At 40.0% G+C, this 17736-nt stretch overlaps 2 protein-coding genes and 1 long non-coding RNA gene across 5 annotated transcripts; 1 reads left to right on the top strand and 2 right to left on the bottom strand.

Moving 5' to 3' along the window:
• Nucleotides 1-2749: 2749 nt before the first annotated feature.
• LOC128193524 (uncharacterized) lies at nucleotides 2750-3648 on the bottom strand. Its single transcript, XM_052867151.1, has 2 exons — nucleotides 2907-3648; nucleotides 2750-2814 (listed from the first exon to the last, which is right to left on the bottom strand). The coding sequence occupies exons 1-2, from the start codon at nucleotides 3646-3648 to the stop codon at nucleotides 2750-2752; spliced, it is 807 nt and encodes a 268-aa protein (XP_052723111.1).
• Nucleotides 3649-7874: 4226 nt separating this feature from the next.
• On the top strand, nucleotides 7875-11973 carry LOC128193469 (uncharacterized). Its single transcript, XR_008244711.1, has 2 exons — nucleotides 7875-8921; nucleotides 11633-11973. It is a non-coding gene; the product is annotated as an uncharacterized LOC128193469 (long non-coding RNA).
• Nucleotides 11974-13054: 1081 nt separating this feature from the next.
• Nucleotides 13055-17242, bottom strand: LOC108320287 (O-fucosyltransferase 30). Of its 3 annotated transcripts, none has more exons than XR_008244710.1 (4): nucleotides 16777-17242; nucleotides 15853-16395; nucleotides 13761-15027; nucleotides 13055-13301 (listed from the first exon to the last, which is right to left on the bottom strand). XR_008244710.1 is itself a non-coding variant. In XM_052866845.1 (3 exons), the coding sequence occupies exons 2-3, from the start codon at nucleotides 16260-16262 to the stop codon at nucleotides 13968-13970; spliced, it is 1470 nt and encodes a 489-aa protein (XP_052722805.1). In that variant the 5' UTR covers nucleotides 16263-16395; nucleotides 16777-17242; the 3' UTR covers nucleotides 13693-13967. The 3 variants fall into 3 exon arrangements, 1 of the variants encoding a protein (XP_052722805.1); XR_008244709.1 differs by having other exon boundaries at nucleotides 13055-13246; XM_052866845.1 differs by lacking the exon at nucleotides 13055-13301 and having other exon boundaries at nucleotides 13693-15027.
• Nucleotides 17243-17736: the final 494 nt, after the last annotated feature.

Raw genomic sequence — 17736 nt, 5'->3', positions numbered from 1 at the left:
GATCTTCTTCAAGATTTGATAAGGTCCGACGAACTTTGGGGATAACTTCTTGGGTCGCATGGCTCTGCCTACTCCCGTGATCGGATTCAGTCGAAGGAAAACATGATCTCCTGCAGCGAACTCCAAAGGTCTTCTTCTCTTATCCGCATAGGACTTCTGTCTGCTTCGTGACGTCTTCAACCTTTCTTGAATTAGCTTGACCTTCTCAATCGTTTGCTGGATAAGCTCTGGTCCAGTCAACACCTTCTCTCCTTCTTGGAACCAACAAAGTGGCGTTCTGCACTTTCTCCCGTAGAGAGCTTCAAACGGCGCCATTCCGATGCTAGACTGAAAGTTGTTGTTGTAGGTGAATTCCACTAGCGGTAAGACTTCATCCCAAGCGCCTAAGTGATCTAGGACGCACGTCCTCAATAAGTCTTCAAGCGTCTGGATGGTCCTCTCAGATTGGCCGTCCGTCTGAGGGTGATATGCTGAACTCATCTGTAATTTGCTACCGAGCTCGTTTTGAAGTGATTGCCAGAACCGTGAAGTGAACCTTGTGTCTCGGTCAGAGATGATGCTTGAGGGTACACCATGCAAACGAACAATTTCTCTGATATACAGTTTCATCGACATCTTCAAGTTAACCGCTAGGAAGTGGGTGCTCTTTGTCAGTCGATCCACTATCACCCAAATGGAATCGTGATTCTTGACTGTGCGGGGTAAGTGGGTCACGAAGTCCATGGAGATGCTGTCCCACTTCCATTCGGGAATCTCCAGTGGTTGCAGTAGACCGCCCGGCCTCTGGTGTTCAGCCTTCGCTCGCTGACACGTTAGACATGATGCCAAAAAACGTGCGACATCACTCTTCATCCCCGGCCACCAGAAGGATTTCCTGAGATCTTGATACATCTTAGTCATACCAGGATGTATGCTAAGACGGCTGTGATGCCCTTCTTCCAGGATAATCCTCTTCAGCTCTCTATCATTTGGGATACACGTCCGACCCTTATAGCGTAAGAAGCCGTCCGTTCCCGTGTTAAACTCCTTGGCTTGATCCGTACCGAGCGCGCCTAATATTTTTACCAACTCCTCATCCGCTCGCTGCTTCACTCTGATCCGGTCAAAAATATCACTTGATATTCTAAGGTTACAGCACTTGATACTGCTCTGTTCCAATTCGAACTGTAACCTTAGATCTCTAAAGCTCTCGACCAGACTGAGTTCTCTTACCATCATTGCCGAAACACGAACTGCCTTTCTACTCAAAGCGTCCGCCACCACATTAGCCTTCCCCGGATGATACAGTAGTTCGAACTCATAATCCTTCAAGAACTCAAGCCACCTCCTTTGCCTCATATTCAACTCCTTCTGATCAAAGAGGTACTTAAGGCTCTTGTTATCACTGAAGACTTGGAACGTAGATCCATACAGGTAATGCCTCCAAATCTTCAGTGCGAAGACGACCGCTGCCAACTCCAGGTCGTGTGTCGGATAGTTCTTCTCGTGCACTTTCAATTGACGAGAAGCGTACGCGACAGCCCTCTTCTCTTGCATAAGTACACAGCCCAACCCTTGATGAGATGCATCACAATATACTTCAAAGGGTTTGGACGTGTCAGGGATGACCAACACGGGGGCGCTCGTCAACTTCTTCTTCAACTCCTGGAAGCTCGCTTCACACCGATCAGTCCAAGCGAACGGGTGATCCTTGCGCGTAAGCTGCGTTAACGGTGCTACTATCTTAGAAAATCCTTCGATGAAGCGCCTATAGTAGCCCGCAAGACCCACAAAACTACGGACTTCCGTGACCGAACGCGGACTTTCCCATTCCAAAACTGCTCGTACTTTTGCCGGGTCTATAGAGATCCCTTCAGCCGACACAACGTGCCCCAAGAACTGCACACTCTTCATCCAAAATTCACACTTGGATAACTTGGCGTACAGTTCCTTTTCCTTCAAGACGCCAAGTACAACCCTCAAGTGTTCCTCATGTTCTTCATGGCTCTTAGAGTAGATGAGGATGTCGTCAATGAACACCACTACGAACTTGTCCAGATATGGCCTGAAGATACGATTCATGTAATCCATGAAGATTGCTGGTGCGTTTGTTACACCGAACGACATCACTACATACTCGTAATGTCCGTAACGAGATCTGAAAGCAGTCTTCTGGACGTCTTCCTCCTTAACTCTGATTTGATGGTATCCAGATCGTAAGTCAATCTTCGAGAATACTGTAGTCCCATTTAGTTGATCCAACAAATCATCTATCCTTGGCAGTGGGTACTTATTCTTGATAGTCAGCTTATTTAACTAACGGTAGTCAATACAAAGCCGTGAGGTGCCATCTTTCTTCTTTACTAACAACACAGGCGCTCCCCAAGGTGAGGCGCTCGGTCTGATGAATTTCTTATCCATCAAATCTTCAATTTGCTCCTTAAGCTCGACCAACTCAGCTGGTGACATTCGGTACGGTGCCATCGAGATAGGTCCTGCCGTCGACACCAAGTCGATCGTAAATTCTACCTCGCGAGGGGGAGGTAGTCCAGGTATTTCGTCTAGAAAGACTTCAGGAAATTCCTCTATTACCGATCGTCCTCCACTTAACTGATTACTGGACGATCGTTCCCAGCTTGCACCTTCAAACTCTTCATCTGAATGCTTCATTATCAAAAAGCAACTGGCGCCCTCCACGATATCTTCCTTTAGTTGACCGAGCGTCACCGACAACACTTCCTCTTCTTCATCAGGGTAGACCAACTTCTTCTCACCACAATCTATCAGAATGCAATTGGTGGCTAACCAATCCATTCCTAAAATCACCTCCAGCTCCTTCAGAGGTAAACAAATTAAGTTGACCTTATATCTACGCCCATCGACCTCTATAGGACATCTAATACATACGGTAGACGTCCTAATCTCACCAGCTGCTGGGGTTGACACCACCAAGTCAAACTGCATTTCGCTCTCTGCTAACCCCAGTTTCTCAACGCACGCCTTCGAGATGAAGGAGTGTGTTGCCCCCGAGTCATACAACATATAACAAGATTTTCCATGAACTAAGCAGGTACCGGTGATGAGCGTACCTAAGCTTATGGCTTCCGCGCCCGTTATCGCATAAACTCTCCCAACAGCCTGCGCTCGTCCACCCCGACCTTGAGTTCTTCCAGCATTTGGCGGCCTCATTGCCGCTCGACCTCCCATATTGCACTCACTCTCCAGATGACCGTTTCTTCTACATCTAGTGCAATACTTCCCTCCTATCAACTGAGGGCAGACTGACCTGAAATGAGGTCCTCCACACTGAAAACATCTGACCGCCCCCTGTTGTCCAGACTGTCCAACAACAACTACCGCCTGAGACCCACTTGACTGTGCTGGACGAGCGTACGGCGTCCTATTCCGATTCAGATTTGTTCTTGACAAAATCGGTCCCCTGGTTGCTTGTTGCTTCTTCTGTTGTTCCACTTCAACCACATTCCTCTCTAACACCTTGGCCCTCTCAACCATTGAAGGGAATGACCAGATACACAGGCTGGATATCAACACCTTCAGATCACTCCTCAGCCCATTCTCAAACTTCCTACACTGCCATTCTTCGCTGGTAGCCATAGTGTTGAAACGAACCAAGTGCTTGAACTTGTTCGTGTATTCAGAAACGGACATTTCGGCTTGCACCAGTTGGAGGAATTCCACTTCCTTGGCGAAACGCACACTATCCGGGAAGTACTCCTCATAAAATTTGCTCCTGAATACTCCCTAATTGATGGGACTGTGGGCATCCGTCAATATCATTTTCATACTCTCCCACCAGTGGCTAGCCTCTCCGGTCAGCAAGTATTCCGTGAATGCCAATCGGTTGTCATCCGGACACCTCTTAGCGTTATAGATCCGCTCCATATCCCTCGGCCACTGGTCCGCCTCATCAGGAAGGCACTTTCCACTAAATTTGGCTGGATGATGCTGCAGAAAGTTCTCCAAACTCCACTCTGTCGGATGATTAATAGAAGAAGTGGACGCTCCTGATGTATTTCTGGTGGCGGCAATGATCTCCATCAATTGCCTCTGAGTAGCTTCAGAGTTTGCACGAGCAGCCTCCAGACTATGTAAAGCAGCCGCGTTCTGCTCCATTAAAGTAGTATTCTGATGTTGTAACCTCTCTATCACCGATTCCAATAACCTGGTGTTATCAGACGCATCACGCTCGGTGGGTTGAGGTGGAGGAGGAGGTCTTGGTGCCTTTAGTTCTCTGAGAAGCAGAGAAAACGATTGTTAGTTATGTCCAAAGAGTTTAAAATAACTCATCAAACACACATAAAGCACATAGCAAAAACATAGTGCACTCATAATCCTACAGTGTCCTTAAAAGAACAAAACTGCTCTGATACCACTAATGTAACATCCCAAAAATACAATAAACACCATATAGTAGAATTAATTACATTTAATGATGACCCAAATCAGTCTTAAGTTAAACAAGAGCACAGGTTCTGGCCGAACGGCCTTACAAGAAGTGAGTTTCAAAAATAACAAGATGAACAGTAAGCTAACTTGACCGAACGATTTACAAAACAAAATACCGAACGGTTAAGTCAGGAAAAAGGGAGAGTGATCGTTCTAAGACAACTCGCTAAAAACTAAACTAAATAATTAACCGAACGGACTATTGTTCGACCTTCACTTCCACATCAACGAGGTTCTCTTCCTCTACTATTCCTTCTTCCAGCGTCTCCTCCAGTAACGCATCACCATCTGCTCACATCCACATGGATGATCATTGCAAAGACAAGACGGACGTACAGATACAGGACAACACAAAGAAAAACACAGGGTAAGCTTATTTAATTTAATTCAAGTAACAACATGCATATCTCAACATTTAAACATATCAAATATATCACGATATACAATTCAATCAATTCCTGATACTAGACTAACTGTCCGGACTGTATGAATTCTGTGTAGCTACGACGTTCGTGAACCCGGTGATACAGTAACTGGAATTTTCATCAGCTACCACCCGAGGTTAGTCCGTTCCGTCCAAAGTATAGTTATGGACTAAGACCTCCTGCCATTCCCACGCATGGACTACTCTCCTCTACGTGAGGACGAGTACCCACGGAATATCAGGATGAATCGCCAGCTAAGCTTTATCCACATTCATACTTTACAAATCTCAACTTTCATCCAAGAGTCGTTCCTCCCTGGAACGCTCCTTCAAAATCAACACCCGTTAATTCATCTCATATACTGTTCATCAATTTTAATCTTTCGATTTAATACCATTTTCGCCATCCATTTCAAGTGTATAAAATAACGAACGTTCAGCTCTCTTTATAACGAGGACGAACGTGAGGAGCGAGACCGAGAAATCTCCCGTTCCAGAATAGAATAAAACCGACTACAATAACACCGTATAAGACGAACGTCATTTACCACTTGATTCAGTTGAATGAACTAACTCTCGTAAATTCCAATCACTACTCAAAGAATAGTTTAAATATAGAGGCTCTAGGCCGGATCCAATGGATACAGACACCTCAAGACGATTAAGGACCATACTTAGAATAATTCAATTACTGGAACCGACTACCAGTCAAGGACCGAAAGCGGTAAAAGGATTTACTAAATCCGGACGAACGCTATTTCCGCAAGGTTTGGTATTTAAAGAGGAGTACGAGCGTTCGGTATAAGACCGAGCACTACGTGGTACGAGCGCTAGGTGTAAGACCGAGCGCTACTTAAAATATAGATTAGAAGATCTATAAATAAGATATTATAAGAATTATATTTAGAAACAAGTACGTATACAATTACACGTGTATATATATATATGTTGATATGAATTTAGATTTACTTCTGGATATTTAGATTCAAGTACGTTTGACCAATCGTTCAAGCACAGCGTTACGATAAGAAGGCGCTCGTCCTCAACTGGGATTATTTCCAAATGAAAGAATCCCATATTAGCTAGGTTCAACAGGAAAATCGAACGGTCGATGACCGTTCAGTAACGAACGTATTTTATCATAGTATAATCTCATATACAGAATCATTTACACTCAAACTCATTTTCTTAACTTGTAATTTCCTAACTTCATAACTTTATAAGATTCATATTAACATCAATACGCATACTTCATACGATTCATATCATACCAATAATTCATATTCCACATAGACAATCATATCAGTATTCATCCTCAATACATACGTTCAACCATTCATCAACATGCATTTAATAATCACGAACGCACAACATCATACAATTAAATTAGATAAGCTTCCCTTACCTCTTAAAGGTGGTCGAACTTTCTCAGATATGAGTTAGGGTTCTCCTACTGACAGAGGCCTCAACGTTCTACACGTTTTCTACAGGCTATAACCAACCTAGACCAGAAAATTATTCAGGATGATAGATTCAACTCAGACAACCCAGAATTTGGATTTGCGTGTTACGGAAAAAGGCACGAATGGAGAAAGGATGGACTTACCAGTTCAAAATCTTAAAATGATCGGTTCCAACGATCGTCCTCTACGCCGGGAGTGCAGAACTGGTGCCTGAATGATGATCGGAGAAGAAGAAGAGTGAGTTTTTGGTAGAGAGAAGGGGAGGTTTCTAGAGAGAAGTAGGAGAAATGGAAAGTTAGAGTTTGGAATGGAGAAGGTGCATGCAAAAGAGTGACGCGGATTTCAGAAAACTCAGTTTTGTTTAAAGACGAACGTCCGTTCTTCTGCTGACACCTGCATCCCACTAACTGATTTTCGGATCCTCGTTTATTGACACCTGGCGTTCGCTCAGAGGGGTTTCTAAGTGCGCTTTAATGGTTCTGAGCAGGGTTTTGGGTGTAATAAATGAGATTAGACAGGTGGGTTTGGGTGTATTTTAACGAGGTCTGACAAATTGAGTGTGCACAATGTTTGGAATATATATACTGTGATGTGATTTATGTGAAAAGTATGTGAATGCATGAGATATGTTGGATTTACTGTGATAATATGGAGGTATTTGGTTATTCATGAATTTCCATTCCAGTTCAAGAGTGGAGTTTGGAGAGTTTTCTCCAACATCATCCCGACAGGTTTACTGGCAAGTGCAGTCCGGATGAGGCCGATCATTGGTTCCAAGATATGGAACGAATCTATGAAGCCAAAGGTGTCCGGATGAGAAGAAGCTGGCCTACACCCAGTACTTACTGACAGGTGAAGTTGGACATTGGTGGAACAGTGTGAAGACGATCATGGAGAGGAACGGGACTCCTATCACTTGGGAGTTGTTCAGAACTAAATTCTACATTGAATACTTCCCAGATAGTGTCAGGTTTGCTAAGGAGGTAGAGTTTCTTGAGTTGACTCAAGGCAACAGGTCAGTATCGGAGTATGCAGATCGTTTTAAACACCTACTTCGCTTCAACACCATGTCAATAAATGAAGAATGGCAGTGTCGCAAGTTTGAGAATGGCTTGAGGAAGGATATAAAGTTACTGGTGAAAGGATTGCGCATTAGAGAATTCTCCGCAATAGATGTAAGCATTTAATAATTAGTTGAACCAAGTTAAATTTGTGTGTCGTTTATTTTTGATTTAATATCTCAATAGGTCTCTATTTTCGTTCAGAATCTTAAATAGGACCTTTTTTTTCTTAGCGTCTCAATTGGGTTTTTATTTTTGTAAAATTGAATCCAGGGCTTTATGTCAAATTGATCAGACGGTGTTAAGGAAGGTAATATGTGACGCGCTGACGGTGTAATTTTAATTGCCCGTGGCTTTAAAAAGGTGTGTGAAGTGTATTTTTTTTAATTTTTGAATTAAAAAATAGAGTGCACGTTGGGAAAATAAAATTTAAGTAAGGGTAAACTTGAGAAATCAAATTAAATTGATAGATGAGTTTTAGGGTTCTGGGAAACTTCATTCCCTTTCTCTTTTCTTTTCTTAAACCATAAACTCCAGCAGTGGGAGTATGGCGGTGCACGTAGGAAAATTCTTCCTCTTCCTCTTCTTGATTCTTCGTACCACAGTTGCGACCTTGTAGGGGAGAAGATCTAATTGTGGTTTTCGGCAGTGGCGTGTTTCGCTTTAGAGCTTGTTGCTCCTTTCGACCTTGTTCGAACTCGCGGAGTAGGAAGAGTAGACGTCTTCCTTCCTTCTCTTCTTCTTGGTTCTGCTAGGGGTTTTGTAGGTAGGGGATAAGCTTACCGGTGGCTAGGACGCGAACCCTTCTACGTGGCACGGTGAGGGTGCGGCAGCGATGGCGTCCCGGCGGTGCTTGTGAGGACCGTAAATTTTTAGGAGAGATGGGGACAGGGCAGTCACCCACTCCTTGCATTATTGGAATGCATTATTGGAGTACAATTATTGGGGGAAGCTTGGAAGGGGGGGTCTTTCATGATTGGCATGTGAGAGGGAGAGAGAGAGCAGATGGGGAGTAACATCCAGCCATTTCCAGCAGCACCAGGGGAAGATGAAGTGGTGATCTCGGTCAAGCAGAAATAGCTTGAGAAAGGAGCATCCAAGGCTTGGAGATGAAGCACTTGCTGCCACGACCCACTCCAACTGGAAGGAAATAACACACGTTTGGAGAGCTTCATTAATGGTTTGGAGAGAACACCGTCCAACGTTCCAGCAGCTTGGAGAATAATTCACGTTTGCAGCCGCCACCATGGTGGGAGACTTTGGTCCTTCAAGCGTCCAACAACCTTGAACATCCAACATCTCCAATCTTCCCAACGTAACTATCAAGTAGAAAGGACAATCAGCAACTGCACCGTCCTCCATCAGCACTAGCCTTCAACCATAGGAGCAGCCAACCCATTAAGAATTCACGGCTGGAAGAAAAATCAAGTGGAGTCCTTATAACAAAAATCCGGGAGTGGAAGGGTAGATCTTGAACTGTACGTCTGAGGTAGATTAATCCCAAAATTTTAAGGAAGTCTTCAAGAGGTAAGGGGAGCTAAATCTATTTCCTTGATTGTTAAATTATACTGTATTTGATGCAAATCTGGGAAGTTGGGGATGAACATTTGGGGTTTCTGGGTTCTGGAAAACACGATTCTGCAGAATTCTGCAGAAACGCGCGTGCGTCCAATTTTGGTGAGTCAAAATTGGACGTTCGTCCACTGTGCTCGATTGGCCAAAAATATTCGAGCGTTCAGTTTGGTGCTCTAAGCTAACGAACGTTCGCGTTCGTCCATAGATAAAGTTAGAAATCTTAAACGTTCGTCCTTAGTCAAGTATTCTCAGCACTTTCGAGCGTTCGGCCTTGGTGCATTAGTCAGAATAAGCGTTCGTCTTAACTTGGTATTCTCGGGTAGCATTGTTGAGCGTTCGTACATCATTTGATAGTCCACTGAGCGCCTCTCTGGACGAGCGTCTACTTCTGCTAGCTGGACGGACGTCCACTTCTGCTAGCTGGACGAACGTCCACTGCTCTCTTCGCTGGACGAGCGTCCACTGCGAGTCTCGCTGGACGTCTTCTTAGATTTCTGGACGAGTGTCCTCCATGAGCATGTTGGACGAGCGTCCTCTTCTCTCTCTGCTGAGCGTCCACTGTCTGGCTGAACGAGCGTCCTTCACTGTTGGACGAGCGTCTACTGTCTGGCTGAACGAGCGTCCGCCACTGTTGGACGAGCGTCCTCTGCCTGGCTGAACGAGCGTCCTCCACTGTTGGACGAGCGTCCTCCACTGTTGGACTAGGTACTCTCAGGCTCCGATCGTAACCGTTCGGTATTAATGATAGATAGCGTTCGGTTTTACTGATGTTCATTCCCGGTTAGTAATTGTCCATAGTGAACGTTCCGTTTCACGATATTTGGTAGTGCCCATTATAAATAGCGATCGGTCTTAAGTTGTATTATTAAGTGTGAATCTCGAGCGTTCGGTTTTGGTATAATAATGATTATAAGCTTTCGTTCTTAGGTTGGTATCCTTTGGTAGCAATACAGAACGTTCGGTATTAATTTGATAGTCTTAAGTTTGAATCTCTTAGCGTTCGTCATATTAGCATAGTGGCGTCCGTCCTGATAGTGTTAGGATTAAAGGGATTCAAGCTTAGCGTTCGTCCCTATCGTATTTGGTTAAATGGGCTTCGACCTTAGCGTGCGGTTTTATAGGGTTCTGTCTCAAAGCGAGCGTTATAGGCAATGATCTTTATTGCTGATGTTTTTCTGAGGTGGCGACCGTTTATGGGTAGTGATCGGCCTTGACAATTGTTCCTAGGTAGCAATCGATTAATAAGTAGTGATTAGTCGTGATGATGCATGATTCAAGTAGTGATCATTCATAGGTAGCGTTCGGTTTGGATAATGATTGTCTCAGGTATGGATCGTAAATAGTTAGGGGTCGTTCGTAGGGAACGTTCGGTCTCGATGATGTTGCACTCAGATAATGTTCATCATAGGCAGTGTTCGGTGAGATTTGACCTTTTAACGTTCATTCAACTGGGGCTCGATCTGGCGTTCGGCTTTGAGCGTTCGGCCTAGTGTTTGATCTCTGTTCGTTCTAAGAGTGTTTGGTCAATATTGGGTCCCGAGTTTTAGCGTTCGGCTCAATAGTTCATGATTCCCTAGCGTTCATTCAAATAGGATCCAACCAAATAGTGTTCAGTGAAGAACGTTCGGCAAATAGCGTTCGTCTGGCGTTCGTGCTGTAGCGTTCGTTCAGTTGAGTTTGGTAAATAGTGCTCGTTCAAATGTATTCTACAATTAGTGTTGGATTCTAAGTTGAATGAAATTATGCGTATAAATGTTTGGAATATATGATGTAATGTGATATGTGTGAATGCATGAGATATGATAATTATTGTGATGAATGTATTCTATGACGTTGATATGAGATTATGCATTTGCTCATGATATGAGTATTGTGGAGAGGTTTTGTAATGGTATAATGTGAGTTGAGGAATGAGTATGGTATGAATCTCATGGAGAGATTCTGTAATATTATGGTATTAGTGTATATATGTTGATGTTGAGGGTCCCGTAGTGGAGGTTATCCTGATACTCTAATAATCATCCAGTCTCATGTAGAGAAGGATGAATTATGTGGTGAGAGGAGCAGGAGGTCCTGGTCTATGTGTCGGTTCTGGACATAGTGAGGGGACTAACCTTGTGAATGGTATGAAGTATTTTGGAAGTGAATTTGTAAGAAAAAGTAAAAGTCATCACAAGTGCATAACCTCCCGTGACCGCTCATCAACGTATCATCCGGATGAGTGTTTGGTGAATATTGTGGTGTTTATTGGGATTGTGGTTCGAGTGTCTTATGAGATTTATGGTATGATGGTATATGAGTATGTCTGTCATAAATTTTATAAGATGCCTATATTAAAGAAATTTTGCATGTTTTATAAATGTTGTGTTACATGTTAGTTCACCCTTACTTATTTGTGCATGTATCGGAAAAATCATATTTTGCGATGATCGTATAATGTATTTGTTATACGGGAGCAGATGAAGAAATGTCACTTGATCCTGTGCAAATGAAGGAAGAGATGGAAGACCAAATTAGAAAGATTCAATTTTATGTTTGCAGTCAACTCTGAGCTTAACACTTATGTATAGATTTGTGTATGAGGTTACGGGGTGTTACCTTAAATGTATTATTACCATATTTAAATTTTGAATTTTAAAAGGTGAATTTTTGGGATGTTACAGTGCTCTGAGGGGGTCGCGGAAGCTTTCCTCCATCGAATCAACCCGCAATGGTGGATGCGGGTTCAGTTCTGACCATCACTCCTGACGCGTTGATCTCTGGCGACAACAGCAAGGGCGAGTGATTGCCTTATCCGGCGATGACAACGTCAACGACGAGTTGTGATTGAGAAATTCTTGACTCTACAATTTAGGGTTCCTTTTGTTATTTGATTTTGGAGATCAGGTTTTGCTGAAAGTGGGAAATTAGGGATTTTCTGATGTAATTGAAATTACAATGTTTGAATTGGGATCTTGATTTCTGTTTTCGTTTCTGAGCTTCAAATTGATTTCATTGATTTTCAGTTGATGGGTTGCACTTATTTTCTTTCTTTTCCTACCCTTTAAGTAAATATGATTTCCCCTGTCTAAATCTGATTTCCCATGTTTGCAGTCTTTCTTTAATATAAAATACAATTCAAACATGTTTATAATGTCACGTCTAATTAAACTATGCCACCTAATTCAATATTCAACGGACGTTTTTCCAATTTAACGGTAAGTCTGTAATTGATTCAATTCTATAAAATTAAAGATTCAATTGAAACGCAAAAAAGAAAAGGATCCTATTTAAAATTATGTACGAAAATGAGGACTATTGAGACATTAAACCTTTATTTATTTTTCTATTCTTTTATTGATATATTTTCTAGTGTAATGAAGACATAGACACACACTATTGGTTATCCTAATTCTTACTATCTTTTTAAAATATCGGATATGACCAGGTTAAATTATTAAACACACTTTTCATTTATTGCAAAAATACACTTAATTAAATATAAATTATTTTAATTTATTATAATATTGAAAACCCTAAAAACAGTTAAAAACATTTTGTGGTTTAATCTATATGAGAAGGTTTAATACTATTTTGTATTAGATGTCCATTTTATTGAGACTCATTTTCTGAGTGTTCAATCTATGTTTAATTTGGTTTTTTTATGACGTTATCTAAATCATTAAAGATAGATTAATTGTGTATGTCATGTGTTAATTTGTGATTTTTTTTTAATTCTTTTATTTTTTTAACTTTTTTATTACTATTTTTTATATTTTTCTTAATTTTAAATCATTAAAGATAGATTAATTTTATTTTTTTATTAAATATTTTTATTATTTTTTAAATCAACTCCAATAGATATAAACATTCAATAATTAGATATTTGTACGTTGAACCAAGTTAAATTTGTGTGTCGTTAACGTTTATTTTTCTCTTCTTTTATTCATATATTTTCTAGTGTAATGAAGACATAAACACAGAGTATTGAAACATTTGTACATTGAGATCTAATTGGTGGAAACTGGCATGGTTTGCTTCAAACCAAACCATATTCCACAACACTCGAGATCTATGTAGAAGGAAAGGAGAAAGAAAATTCAGTATCCAAACAAATCCTCAGTCAGTATTTTATAATTCAGAAGGAACTACACATTCATACTTTTGTAAATCAGCACGCCTCAAGCTCACTGCAGCTTAACGTGTAGTGTCTCAGGCATTGGAGCCATTGTAGAGTCATAAACAAGGTGACACCAGCTCCACTCCAACTCAAGACAGAAGGGGGAAAAGTGGGTGGGCTAGTTGGGGAGGCAAAAGAACATGTTATGATCCAAACAACGACAATTTAGTACACTGCCTTATGTTAAAAGTAAAACAAGGTACAAAGTGGAAGCAAGAAACAAAGCAAGTTTAAATGTAAAAGCATGTAAAATTTTATTCAGTAGGAGAGAGAAAGCATGTAAAATTAACAAGGTTAACAGAAATCTCATGAAATGCTAATTTATTTCATGGTTTAAATTACTTTTTCCTCGTTCATCCATACTTCTGGTTATGGGTATATCAAACAATAATGGTCACTCTGAATTAACTATTTATGTGAAAAAAAAAAACAGGAGTGCAGTTGGCATCAAGAGAGTATGCTTGGAAAGGTTAACGCTTTCAGTTTTTGGTAAAAAGAAATTGTGAGGTGCTTTCCGATAATGCTTTGTGAAGAAATTACTACTGTTATAGGAAAAAAATGTTCTTTTAATTAGGCAATAAAATAACACTCCTTAACCTTTGGGGAAAAAACACGAGCAGCAGAGTTCATACCTAAAATAACAACAATGCTCTTGACTGTAGAGTGTCAATCTCCTAAAAATGACTGTTGCCTCGCAAAGCTGACGAATCATCAAAATTTGAGGAAAGGATATCTCAGAACATGGCGTATTCAACCATCTTCTACTACAAACATGATTGAACTCCCACCCCATCAATCCTAAAACCCCTATCAGCATTAACTGCTTTTCCACAAAACCATCAACATCTCTGAGAACTTGAGCTAAATTTTCTCATGAGTTCTATGTTTTCTGCAATTGTGGACCCAGGTGTTCCAACAAAACCTAGAGATGCGCAGCTGCATACAGTCTGCTCAACATAAAGAAGTAAATCTGGCAATCTCTGACTGGAACAATATTTTTTACCAATTGTACTATATGAATTTGATAGGAACCTCTGCCCATGACCAGCTGTCATGAGTTTTATAGCTGCTCGCTTAATCAGCTTATCATTCGCTTTCAAAAAGTATAGCTTATACTTGTGATTCTCACTAACTAAATCACCTAAATAAGTATTAGTCCAATTATCTCCAGGAAGATCAGTCATTATAAAAATATGAATTGGTAGAGGGCCTTCCTTCCTTAAAGATTCTAGTTTTTGCCTTAATCCTTGAAATGTAGCCTTTTGATGATTCTTAAACTGCCCATCCAACAATCTAAGTTGTGCGCAAAGAAATGGAGCCCTTATGCTTTGTTTAGAAAACTCCTTTCCAGCTATCAAAATTTCTGGGACAAAGGAAAGAAGTTTAGTCTTCTCCTTCAGAGATAGAAATCTCTGATTCTGATTAGACTCACGGATATCCACATATAGTTCAGAACCTTTGTATGTGGCAGAGAAAAGGGTTCCAAATGCCAGCAGTGAGGCTGATTCAGCTTCAGAATCAGGTCCTAGAGTCTTAAATACATCCCTCCGTCTTCTAACATATGATATTTTCTTTTTCTGCTTCAGTTTTTCATCGGGTTGAAATGAATCTAACATACCGTCTCCAAGCCCATCTTCATTGTAAGTCCATACTGTAGTTCTGCAATCCTCATTGACAGCATATATACACTTTTCAATACTACCATGGAGCCCAGCTAGCAGAGATCCACATTGGTTAAGGCTTTTAGAAACAGAGGAATGCAACTTTGTATCTGTTACGCAAGCCAAATCTAAGCTGATGCCACACCATATGGACACAAAATCCCTAAGATCAATCACTCGAACAAGAGAGGAAGAAACTAATGATGTGATGTCAACAATTTCAGCAATGGATATATACCTGCAAGAACAATGACTGATTAATTTACACAGAAAGTGAAATTCGATCTCAGATATAAAATTTCAACAATACAGAAAACTATGCAAGAAAGGCATTCATGCCCTTAAATTTTTCTTCCGTTGTTACAGTCAATGTTATTATTATGATATAATAGGAAACTTTGTTAGCAATCACATATGAAACCAGCCAACAACTGCTAGAAACATTTTTGCAACGTGAAAATCATGGAATTGTAAAGAACGAAGTGGTCAGTATCTGATTGTCATGGAAATAGTTGACCAGTCTTTTTCCTCCTCCAAAGCTGAGATTTTTACTCATTTTTTTTGGAACAGTAACCAAAATTTTTTGAAGAATTTTTTCATCTAGAAAGGGCTTCCCAACAAGTTGCTCTTTATTTGCTATACTCATCAACCAATCGGCATAGCTTTTAATTGTTTTTGTCTCCTTGATGCTTTGCATCTTGAATTCTCTAGCAAAGTTGGACGGTTGCATGTCTTTGGTTCTTTCACAGCCAAAATATTCTTTCTTGAGATAATCCCAAATCTCTTTGACAGATTTGAAATTCCTAATTCTTGTAAAAATAATTTTTTACAACGACGAAAGCCCTGATATACTTGTTTATAGGAACCTTTTTTTAGAATCAACAGTGTAGCAACAAGGATTGTTTACAACTGCAATTTGATCCACTACACTAAACTGATCTGCTACAGCAGTGCTTGTACAAGGCCAGGTGTACTCTGCATTGTTACATTACTATAACAGCTCTATTTAAAACCCAGAAAATCACAAATCAATAGTTGCAGTGTGTGAAAAAAACTTACTAACCTTCGACTTTGGACAAGCTCAATCACATGATCCCAAACAGATATCCGAATATCCTTTGGATCTACAACCCGAAACTTTGGACAGCTACCTAAAGCAATAGCATGGTGATCCATAACAGGAGGAACCACCAAAGTTCGATTCAGTATACCAGCCATTAGAATAGCATTCTTGAACTCTGAAAGTTGGTTGCCGAACCCACTGTGAGGTGCATACCACGTGAATTTCTCCCCTAAGGTAAGGGCTTGGCTGGAGCATTGAGGGGTATGAGATGTTGAAATATTGGACAATCTAGAGATCTGAGAACTAGGTTTCGCATAGTAATAGAACAACAACAAGAAGGAGAGGCATATGACAAGGACAGACACAGGAATGAACGGGAATCTGTAAAGGGGCTTTCTTTTAGACAACATTTTAGTTGGTGTGTTAGGATTCAAAGTGTTTATGGCTGTACACTTGTAACACAGATTGATAAAACCCGCACATTCAAGTAAGTTTGCAGAGAACAATTGAGCTCATCAACAATAACCTGAAACTTTCTCATTCCTGAAACAAATTTGGAATAAAAGTGAGAAAAAAAAGAGTCTGCAAGCAACAATACCTATCACAAGATCAATTTTAAAAAAAAAAAAACAATGTCACCTCTAATGACTAAACGACTCAGAATTTACAATCTGAAACTTTCCTATTCATGAACTAAATTCCAAATAAAAATAGCAAAAGAGTGTCCACAAGCAACAATATCAAGATGAAATTTTGAAAAATAAACTGATGTTATGATTGATGACTAAACTACCAAGAATTTATAATCTAGAACTTTTCCCCTCTGAAATTCCAAATAGAAATAAGAAAAAAGAGTCCACAAACAGCAATGCCTAGATCAAATATTGAAACATAAACAGATTTTGTCACTAATGTCTAACCTACCAAGAATTTATACTCTGAAACTTTTCCATTCCTGAAAGCAAGGGAAACAAACGAGAAGACAGCATGGTGGAGAGTGAGACAAACATAATCGCATGTAAATGTGGATGAGAGGACGGCATTCAGGTTGGTTAGCTTTACAGGTTCGGTCTCATTGCATTTGGGCTGGGCCTGGGCTGTGGCTATTGTTTTACGTTGGGCTGTGGCTATTGTTTTACCACTAATTCTCTCTGTCAAATTTCTGTCTTTTTGGGGGGTTTATGTTGCGTTCTCCAACATTACCAACAGATCTGTGTTGTTGTCTTTCTTAGTTCGTTCTGCGATTCCTCTGCATTTCCTCACCACCCTCTTCTATCTCTGCCATTTCACTACCCTTCCATTTCCTATATCTCGTTATTTTGAATAGTTGGCCATCACTTTTAATTCCAACAACTTTTCTTTTATCTTTTGATATAATAACTAGATAAAAGTATAATAATATCAACTAATGTGTAATATAATCCACCAATATTGGGTGAAATTATAAAAATTTATTATAACATAATATATTATATATATTTTAATATAATTTTAAATTATTACCGAAGCTTTTGAATAATTATTTTTTATATATACCTTTTTTAAAAAAGTTCAATTCTTTTTCTTGTTTATTTATTAAGTTGGATTTGTCTATTATTTGTAAATAGGTGTGACAATGATACATTAATTTCTATTTTCATCTATATTTTTTAAACGATTAAGTTAAAGTTAAAATTTGTATTATATTATTGATCAATTTTTTATCCTTATTATTATTATATGATTTAGATACAATCTAGATAAAGAAAAAGATATCGTAAGGGTTAAATAGGAAATAAAGATTCAATCACCGTTAATCCCTTTTTGTAATAAATTGTTTATTTTTGAATGTAAAGTTTACTATGATGACCAGCTTTTTATGTATTTTTTTTGTTGAAAATGTTT

This window comes from Vigna angularis, chromosome 8 (assembly GCF_016808095.1).
Source record: "Vigna angularis cultivar LongXiaoDou No.4 chromosome 8, ASM1680809v1, whole genome shotgun sequence".
Taxonomy (NCBI): Eukaryota; Viridiplantae; Streptophyta; class Magnoliopsida; order Fabales; family Fabaceae; genus Vigna; species Vigna angularis.
The sequence above is the reverse complement of the archived record's forward strand: the minus strand, read 5'-3'. Positions and strand labels throughout refer to the sequence as shown.

What these genes read in the sequence shown, in the direction of transcription:
- LOC128193524 (XM_052867151.1), bottom strand. Translation starts at nt 3,648, where the DNA reads ATGTCCGTTTCTGAATACACGAACAAGTTCAAGCACTTGGTTCGTTTC. An exon ending in GGTGTCAACCCCAGCAGCTG is followed by an intron (nt 2,815 to 2,906) that starts GTGAGATTAGGA and finishes TTACCTCTGAAG; the next exon opens with GAGCTGGAGGTGATTTTAGG.
- LOC108320287 (XM_052866845.1), bottom strand. Translation starts at nt 16,262, where the DNA reads ATGTTGTCTAAAAGAAAGCCCCTTTACAGATTCCCGTTCATTCCTGTG. An exon ending in GAGCTTGTCCAAAGTCGAAG is followed by an intron (nt 15,028 to 15,852) that starts GTTAGTAAGTTT and finishes TTGTTCTTGCAG; the next exon opens with GTATATATCCATTGCTGAAA.